The sequence below is a fragment of the Petaurus breviceps genome, unplaced genomic scaffold (genome assembly GCF_028583685.1).
Source record: "Petaurus breviceps papuanus isolate PSGF00001 unplaced genomic scaffold, PetGlider_PUasm1.0 313, whole genome shotgun sequence".
NCBI classification, from domain to species: domain Eukaryota; kingdom Metazoa; phylum Chordata; class Mammalia; order Diprotodontia; family Petauridae; genus Petaurus; species Petaurus breviceps.
The window spans coordinates 394065-404549 of NW_027186073.1; the positions used below are offsets into that span (position 1 = coordinate 394065).

Consider the following 10485-nt stretch of genomic DNA (forward strand, 5'->3'; position numbering starts at 1 on the left):
GGGCTTATTGAGCCCTTTTCAGGACTGCTCATCCACCTTTGGTGTCTACCTGTTATCTAATTTTCACTTGTGACTTTAAGAAACTGTAGCAAGTACAGCAGCCACATCCCATTAAAACTGCATTGGCATGCTGGCTAAAGCATATTGAGGCTAACTGTCAGTGAGTTAGGGGGATGTCTACCCCAAGCATGTGAAGACTTCTCTTGGTGGAATGGCCGTGGAGGTGGTTGAAGCAAGTGTTGTGGAGCACTTAGAGCTTGGTCAGACATCAGAGATTCCAGGGACATCCACTGCATCCTGGGCCATCCACTGGACTTTCATGACTCTGGAAGAGAGTGAGGCTGACAACTTTGTGCAACTCTGCCTCCTTTAAATCCAATTCATGTATAATTCAGTGATGTCATTTGTCCTCTTTGAAAATGAAGTTCTAACAAGTAGTAGTGAAGATGATGATGATGATGATGATGATGATGATGATGATGATGATGATGATGATGATGATAATGATGGCAAGGCCTCAAAGAATGGGAGTACCAGGTCATGTTTCTTGTCTCAAGGAACTTGCATATGGGAAAAGAAAAAAAACAGAACCAAACATGGAAGAATTGATTGCTTCAAGATTGGAGGAATACAACAAGATTGTGTGCTGTTACCTCATTTATTTAACTTTCATGCAAAGTAAATCATGCAAAATATCAGAGTGGAGGAATCAAAAGCCAGAAATAATTGCTGGCAGAAATATCAACAATCTCAGATACACATATGATACCAAATCTGATGACAAAAAGTGAAGAGGAATTAAGAAGCTTCCACAAAGCTACATGAATCATTCTTGCTCTATTCCCTAATTAGGAGGCCTCATTTGGTGGAAAGTTGCTCCTTGAAAACCACTAATTAATTACATTGGCAGCTACTCAAATGCTTTCCATCTGCAAAGTGTCTCCAGGGTTCTTGATTTTCCTGCATAATTGAAGAGGAAAAAACTTCCCCAGGAGATTAGTTAGCTAGAGGAATGGTTTTTACTTAGTTACCTTAAACTATTCTCCACAAAGAGATCTGAGAAGCATTTCTCCAGAGCCTGGAGAAAAAGGACTCCTCTTCTCACTGAGATGGTTAATATCAGCTCCCAATATGTGTCTAATTTATATAAAGCAATATTGGTAGTAGTGGTAATAGTAGTATTACAAAACAAGGAATATTGATCTAAGTTTACTGGATCAGTTGTGAACTGAAAATATGATAAAATTGTGAAGTAGCCAAAAAGAGACCTCTGGAGCCACCAGTTCCCTCTTTCTGTATCCAATTCCCATATCCTTATTCAGTGGCATACCTCTCAACCCTGCATTCTCTCTTTAGGAAGTCAGATTTCCATCCAGACAATGTATGGATAGTCCAGATGGGAGGGGGAAAGAAGGTCTTGATTTCAAGAAAAGGAAATGTTCTGTGACTAAGATTGTGTCAAAAGTATGTACTTAATTCAGACAATGTTCACTCATAACTAACTTCTGGAGATATACTCACTATACCCAGACTCACAAGTTATCTTTTCATTTTCTTCTTATCAAAACTCTTATTTTCTTAGTACCCTAATCTCAGTCTACATGCCTGTTAGAAAGCATCTGATAAACTAATTCATTCTCAAGTGTGAATGACTAGTCATTAATGAGTGTGTTAGTTTTTTTCAGGGGCTTTTAAGAGAAGAAATTTGTCTACTCAGAGGAGTTATTAAATAAAAGTGAGGCATTAGAAGAATCATGGAATCTCAAGGCTGTAAGGAATTCAGAACCCATCCACTTGAGCAAGATTCCCAGCTGTAGTTTTCCTGATAAATGGTCACCAAGTCTCTGCCTGAAGACCCGCATTATCTCACTACTTCTTGATGCAGTTCGTTCCATTTTACGTATCCTCCAATCCATTTGAAAGCTTTTCCCCTCTTATATCAAGGCTACATGTCTCCTGGAAACTCCATTCCTTTAATCATGTTTTTGCCCTTGTCTAATTCATAAATAAGGCTATCTGTCTTCCATATGACAATGCTTCAAAACCTTCAGATAACTGAAGACAGGTATTCTGTCACTCGTAAGTCTTCTTTTCTCTAGACTAAGCACACCCAATCCTTTCAATCAATTCTCATGTAACATGGTCTTTAGTCCTCTTATCATCATGGTCACAACCCTGTGGATGTCTTCCAGTTTATGAAGGTTTCTAAAAAAATGAAACCTAGAATTGAACAAAATATTATAAATATGATCCTACCAGTGCAGAAGTTGGTCTATCCTTTACTTTTTTTTGGATACTGTGCTTTTCTTTACGGACTAGGATAGCATTACCATTTTTGTCTAACATCTCACTTCTAACTCATATGAAGCTTCAAGTCCACCAAAATTGCCAAATTTTCCTCTACCTCAAGAAAGGAACATTTCTATGTTCTAGATGGCTATTTAGCCATCTTCCAAACTACAGATAGATAGACAGACAGACAGACATATATATATATATATATATATATATATATATATACATCTATCATCCATAGATATATACTTAACTAAAGATAAGGATATATATATAGATATCTAGATATTTCCACACTTCGCTTTTCAATCTAAGTGAAGGGCTTGACATTTGTTGCTATTCAGTTTCATGTCATTACATTTACATGGGGATTTTAACCTGGTGAGATATTTTTGGAACTACACTCAGTTATCTTAGTTAACTTAATGATCTTTCCTAGCTTTGTATCATCTGCCAATCTGATAAGCGAGTCAACTATACCTTCATCAAAATCATTGAAAATGACAAAGTAATAGTCATATCACTGTAATAGATTTCTAAGAACAATTCAATGTTATTGTTAATTATTAATATTAATTACTATTAATAAAATACTATGGTCTAATAGCATAGTAATGAAAACTGTTTCTTAGTGCACTCTATTAGATACTTCCCTCCAAGTTGACATTAAACCATAAATGACTAATGTTTGGTTTTGGACATTCCACAACATTTTTTTGAGGGGCAATTAGGCAATTAAGTGACTTGCCTAAGGTCACATGGCTAGTAAGTGTTAAGTGTCTGAGGTCAGATTTGAACTCAGGTCCTCTTGACTCCAGGGCCGGTGCTCTATTCACTGCACAACCTAGCTGCCCCGATTCCATTACTTCCGAATGCATCTGAATGGACTTTTCATGCAGCCAAATCTCTCAATCTTCTCCAAATACTACTGCTCCTAAAGGATTTTGCCAAATATCTTACTGAAATGCAGCTACATTGTGACTTCCGCATCCCCCTGTTTTACACCATTCTCAAAATGTGATAATAAGCAAAGTTGGGTACACTGGGAAGGAAGATAAAAAAAAGAAACCTCTTTATCTGGAAAAAGTGGAGGCTTTGATAAGGTAGATAATTCTTATGTATCCTCCAGCTCTAAATATTTTAACTCAAAGGGCATGTGCACCTCAGGCCACTCTTCTATATCTACAACCTCAGGGACAAAGGGATGGAAGGGTCAGAACCCTCTTTTCTTGGTTCTCACCTCTCTTAACAATCATGATAGAAACTCTTCCATAGTAATATCAAAGATCCCACCCCCTTATAAATATAGGAGACATTAGGCACTTGAGTCAGGAAGATCACATTTCAGAATACACTGGGTTCTAATTGTGTCTCAGTTACTAACTAAATCTTTAACTCTTGCAAGCCTCTGTTTCCAACTCTGTATTATGAAGGGATTAGACAATTTGATTTCTAAGGTCCTTTCTTATTCTGAAAATATAAGATTCTGTGGAGCTAAAGATGAGGAAGGGTCATTGTAAAAGAATGGGAATACCAGAACCTGCCTCTTTATTTCAAATGAGTCAATCTGACTGGTCTTTGCAGGGAGATAGGTCTCCCACCAAGGAAAAATGGCATTATGTTTTTTCCTGCTTAGTCTGTTATAAGTGTATGGGGACCTACTGAATACAAAAATAATTTGACCCTAGAGGATATTTGTCTGAAAGTCATTAATGAATCTACAATATAAACTACTTGGGCAAAAAGACTTTTTACAGGCTGCCTTGGGGCCAGTGCCCACAGAGACTGGAAGATGCAACAATAACCGCAGGTACAGACCAGGAGCGCAAACAATGAGGCACACGATGAAGCAAGTGCCTGACATTTCGCTGCCCATCCCCACACTGCCGAAAGGAGTCATAAACCGAACTCAGGGGAGACATTCTTTTTTTATTAGTTAATTTATTTGTTGTTAATTTTCAACACTCACTTCCATAAATTTTAAATTTTCTCCCTCTCCCTAAGACGGCATGCAAACTGATATAGGATCTACATATACATTCCTATTAAACATATACTCACATAAGTGATGTTGTATAGAGGAATTAGAATGAGTGGGAGGAACCATGGGAAAGAAAATAACAAAACAGTGTAAAAAAAAAAAAGAAAATAGTTTCCCTCTGCATTCTGACGCCACTGTTCTTTCTCTGATTATTGATAGAATTTTCCATCATGAGTCTTTTGGAATTGTTTTAGGTCCTTGCATTGATGAGGAGGGCTAAGTCTATCAAAGTCAGTCATTATGTACCATATCCTCCTGGATCTGCAAGGGGAGACATTCTTGAGGATTCATTGATGGAAGCCCAATTTGTTGGGCAGCCCTGTAACTCTGTCCCAGGGATGCTGGATAGAGTGTCTCTGGGCTCCAATCTAAGAAGTCATTCTTTATGCTTATTAGTATAACTGGTTTTGATCCTTTTCCTATAAGAAGAGTCATTTGTACTCATTTCTACCCCATTTCCTAACATAAAATTAAATCAGCTCAGCAGCTGAACAAATGGCATTGAGTTAAATGATCAATGTTATTTTATGACTAACAAAGAATCACAAACTTTATAAGGCCCCCAGAAGTTCCTGTTCTGACCCCCAGAAATGCTTTCTGCAACATCAGAAACTGGCTAAAGGTCAGTTACTAATTGAAATCTTTTAGTAATGGGGAACTCACTGATTGTGAAGAAAAGCCATTGCATTTTCTAACAGCTCTCAGTAGTAGGAAATTTTTCTTTACACTGAGACATGTACTTATCTGCACACTAGTTTGTCCCTTGAGGCCAGGAATTTAAGTTCACTGGGAGTAGTGTGTATAGTGTTTCTTTCTTTGTGTTTCCATCTGCAGAATCTGGCACATAGTAGGTGCTTAACAAATTCTTGTTGATTAAGGAACCACCACATACTTTCTCTGTCTTCTACAGCATTTGTTATGATGCCTTACACAAAGTAGTTGCTCAATAAATATTTCTTTATTGACTGCTTGATGAAGAGATTTATGACAGTGGAAGTACAGAAAATCTACAAAAGGACAAAGATCCCTGGTGAAACATTATTCAAGAACTCAGCTATCCAAGCTTTGAGATCTTACAGGCATATTCCGCTGCTCCCGAAGGAATGCTTTAGTAGGTGCTTATGAATGGTAACAAACTGGTCACAGAGCATGGAGATCAAAAGAGAAAAGTCTGAAGTTAGGAGACTGGCAATACATATTTGTATCACAAAGCTTTATATGAAATGATGTCTGTCATCACAAAGATGACCAGGAATCTGCAAATATACCTGTAATTTAGCTCCAAACCACATTTATACCATGTCATCACTCTCTCCTCTGATTAGATTATCCTTCTTTCTATTGTAAAATCATTTTTCTTGCATGTAGATTTCATCATGCCAGTCTTCCACTCAAAAAACCTTCAATGGCTACGATTGCCTCGTGAGAAAAGGACGGATTCCTTAGTTTGGCATTCAAGGCTTTCCAGCTTTTTCCTCATATAATTTCACTCCAAACACTGCTTCTCACCAAACCTGGACTGTTTTCTGTTCTTCAACTCATTTTTTACTCTCTCTCCTGTATTTAATTCATCTTGTTACATATGCTTGAAATGGCATATTTCCCCCCTCTTTAGTTGTTATACATAGGCCGATATATTTTTTTTACTTTGAACCTATCAATAAATACAAACATTTCATAAACAAATGCAACAAGGGCTGCCTTCCACATGTAGCATAGAGGTGTCATTGTTTTGCTCAAAAGGTAGGCAGAATAGACATCTCTAACCTCTTCTTCCCTTACCCTTCTTCAAGGGAGACTTTGCTTCCTGCCAGGAGAGGAAGTAGGATGTCTGTGCTACAAGCTTGACCACTCTGCTCTCCTCAGAGAAAGGGGATAGTGAACTGATATCGTGTGTGTCTGTTACCTTACATATTATCAGTTGAGGACATATTTTGAGGGGGTTCAAGCTAAACTTCTGATTGTTATTTACTAATGGGAAAAAAGGACACCAAGTTCCATATCCAAGGCCAGACCTCTTTCCCAACAATCACTTCCACAATGAACACACATAGTAAATAGCAAGGAAATCCATTTATCCAAGTTGATAGGAAAACAAATCACAGAAAATATACATAGGAGAATATATATATATGACAATGCAGACTGAAGGACTTAACTTCTTTGGAAGCTAGGCAACCCAGCTTAATCAAAAATAGAGGAATATAAAGAGAGAGTGATTGTGACAGAGACAGACAGAGAGACAAAACCAGAGAGAGAGAGACCTAGATCTCACTGAAGAAGTAGTTTCCCAAAATTGGGCATAGTGACGTGATGGAAACTGAGGCTTCCATCATATCAACTTCTTCCCAAAGTCATTTCCTTCAGGAACCTGAAGGGGAAGGAGGGTATTCCCCTTCCCAATTCAGTTCATGGCACGCATGCTGTAGGTGAATTGTGATCTTCACTCCCTGGATTGTAGAGGAAAGAATGCACAGGAATGAAAGAAACTGTTCCAGTGTGGCCCATTTTGAAGATGCATCCTGTTCAGGCTGTTCAGTCAGCCAAAGGAGTTTATGCCCACTCCTGTAGTGACAGAACACAGAAAAACAGAACGCTTTCATGTTGAATGATCTCAGCATGCACAAGTAATCCCCCTTATGTTTGTTTCTCTCTATATCAAGGACTCATGGAGTCATTACCTTCTGCTCAACCAATTCTACTTTTTAAGGAATTTAGAAAAGATCTTTCATGTACATATAAGAGTCAGATAGAGGACTGCTATTATTTCCTCCATCACTGAAAATGCTCATGCTGCAAAAACTCATAGATAGACAATAGCAATTACAAAAAAGCATGTAATGTTTCTGAAAAACCCCATTATATTCCATATATCCCACAAAAGAATGTAAATACAACTTTGTGGCACTGAAAAACAGATATTTTACTTTCAACCCACATCATCACTGTCCAAGCAATTCTTAAAATCCAAATCTCTAGCACAGATCTCTTTACATTTCTTTCTGCTACTAGATGATAATGTCTATGGGCATATTCTCTGAGAAGTATTTCCTTATTAAATCTTTTTAATGCTGGATGTTTCACAGAAGTATTTACACATGTAAGTAACTCAGACTGTTTCTTTATCCATTAAATTACTTTTCAGCTTCAAAGTGTCCTATTCTCAATGATTGGTGCTCAGGGAAGGAAAGAGAAAGTAGAATTTAGTGATGGATTCAAACTTGCCTAGACAAACATATGTTCCCACTGACATGTGCTAGTTGAGTAGGGATGGGAAGAGATAAGAAGAGAAATCTCATTCCTAATAGCAGAAAGTTCAAGAGAGAGAAAGCAATGGTGAACAGTCCCAAAAGGAAAGCAATGAGAAGAAAGAGGGTGTTTCTACAACCCTTCCTGTTGTTGCCTGCACAAAAGCCCACCATCATAATTCACATTTGCTAGTCATCTTCATAACAACTAACACCACAACCACAATCACCACCTCTAGTCATAGGGCCTCATAATGAGTTGTTGAGCTTATACCTTTCGGCACTGAGCCAGAACTCATGGTCACTTGTGTGGAAGTTGCCCCTTTCTGACAAAAGCCTGTGCTCTCAAGGAGTTTAGCCAAGAAGTTTCCCTGGTCAACCTTCCACTGCACAAAGTAGTCAGAATGCTAAATCACAAAATAGCTATAGATACTCTTTACTGGATTTTAGTAGAATGTTTGACAAAGTGCCATAATACCCTTGTAGAGGAGATGAAGTGATGTGGACTAGATATAGAGTTAGGTGAATTTAGTTTGACCCAAAGAGTAGGGATTAATGAGTTGGCATATACCTGGAGGAAAGGGGCTACTGAAAAGTCTCAAGAACCTTACCTTGAATCTGTTCTGTTCCAACTTTTATGTCTGACTTGGAGGAAAGCATAGTTGACCAAAAATAATTAATGCATTAGATTATAGCTTATTAAAAAATTCAATCAGCTAAAAATGTTTAATTCCAAGATTAAATTGATGAGGGTTAACCCTACACACATACACACACCCCAATGATTCATATCACAATCCACCCATACACTGTTGTCCTGAGTAGCATTCATTCATATCTTTCCATTAATATTCCACATGGTATCCACCCAATGTACTAGGAAACTTCCTCTGGAAGGTTTCTTGGATATCAGTGAGGTACAGAGGCTGTCCTTTCCTTGCTCTGGCTCCATGGCAGGAATAAGATTGTAGATTTAGAGCTGAGGCTCTTAAGTTGTATTCTTCCATCAACTACTCTGTCCTCATTCCTATTAAACAAAAGATTCTGAAAACAAGAAATAAATTCTGTGAATGCAAAATCCTGCTTGAATTGTTTCTACGCTTCCAAACAAAAGGTTTTGGCAGAATTTTTTAAAATGTAATGAGATCAAAGTTTTGTCTTAGTCTATTTATTACCATATATTTGTTGGGGGGGGGGAAGTATATAACATCTGGTTCTATTGAATAGGGTAGCACTGATGGGGGGATATTTTCAGAGATCCTCATAGCTCACCATCATCCACTGACAGTACAAGAGTGAGACCCAGAAATAGCAGTATTTTGAACATGAGAAATAATTTCTTCTCATTTGGAACTTTCAACCTAAGAAAAATAGTGAGATGCAAAAACAGTTTTTACTCAGTTTATCCTCCTTTTTTTTTTTTACAGTGGAGGTGAAGTCATGTGGTTGTGGTTGTATGCCTGCATCTATGCCCTGGAAATACATTCTCAGGTAGACCTAATAATAAAATTCACAGATGAGGCTGGATGAAACAATGAGAGAGTAGTATTTTGATTAGTTGAGGCGGAGGGGAGGACACTATGGAGTTGAGAGATAGAGGTCTGAGGTGGTGAGTCTCCCAGATAACATGCAGTGATTCCATAAGTTAGGCATCATTCATCTTTTGCAAGCAGATCTCTGGATCTGTGCTATCTTACTTCTTAGAGATAAGCGCAATCCTTTTGAGAGTGTCCTTAAAGGCTTGAACCACTTGTTTGTTTCTCAAGGTATAAATGAAAGGGTTCATAACAGGGGCCACTGAGGTGGTGAGCACGGATACCACTTTATTTATAGCCACCCCTTCCTTTGCAGAGGGTTTGATGTAGATGAAGATGCAGCTGCCATAGGTGATGGAGACAACAATCATGTGGGAGGAACAAGTGGAAAAGGCCTTTTTCCTTTGCTGGGCAGAGGGGAATCTCAAGATTGTTCTGACAATATATACGTAGGACAGAATCACACATACTAAGGTGATCATGAGTGTCAACACAGCAAAGACTAAAACAATTTGTTCTATTAATTGTGTGTCTGAACATGTGATCTGTAGGATGGGAGATGCATCACAGCCAAAATGATCAATGACATTGGAGTCACAAAATTCCAGCTGAAAGCCCAAGCTAAGTGGTGGGAGGATTAACATCAGTCCAGCCACCCAACAGCAAACAACAAGCTGAATACAGACTCTATTATTCATGATAGTTGTGTAATGCAATGGTTTGCAAATGGCCACATAGCGGTCATAGGACATGGCAGTGAGAAGAAAAAATTCTGCTGCCCCAAAGAGGATGACAAAAAATAACTGGGTGGCACAAGCATTATAAGTCACGGTATTGTCCCCAGTTGACATGCTGTAGAGGAATCTGGGGATGCAGACAGTTGTGAATGAGACTTCTAAGAAGGAGAAATTCCGGAGGAAAAAATACATGGGGGTTTTAAGACGAGGATCCACCAATGTGAGAGTGATGATGGTTAGGTTTCCAATTATACTCAAAAGGTAGGTGAGAAACAGAAAAATAAAAAGAAGAACCTGAAGGCGTGGGTCATCTGTGAGTCCTCGCAGGATGAATAATGTTATCCCAGAATGGTTTCTCATTCCTGATATCAGACTTCAGTCATATCTGCATGTACCCATAAGACAGAGATTGGACAAGAGGAATAACATTATAAAACAAATCAGCAAAACAGAGTTGACAGCAAAAGCTACATAAGTCACATTCCCTATATTTATATTTTTTCATAGACTGGAAAAGAAAGAATACTAAGATAATATTGGTCCTTAAACTATTAAAAAATTCTTCTGCATGCATGTATTTTGTATATGTGTATGTCTGCATATATGAGATTGTGTGTATGCATAGAGTT

The 10485-nt window shown here is 38.1% G+C and overlaps 1 protein-coding gene across 1 annotated transcript; it reads right to left on the reverse strand.

Moving 5' to 3' along the window:
• Positions 1-9277: 9277 nt before the first annotated feature.
• On the reverse strand, positions 9278-10216 carry LOC138167819 (olfactory receptor 6C2-like). Its single transcript, XM_069096782.1, has one exon. It carries the CDS (start codon positions 10214-10216, stop codon positions 9278-9280), a length of 939 nt encoding a protein of 312 aa, XP_068952883.1.
• Positions 10217-10485: the final 269 nt, after the last annotated feature.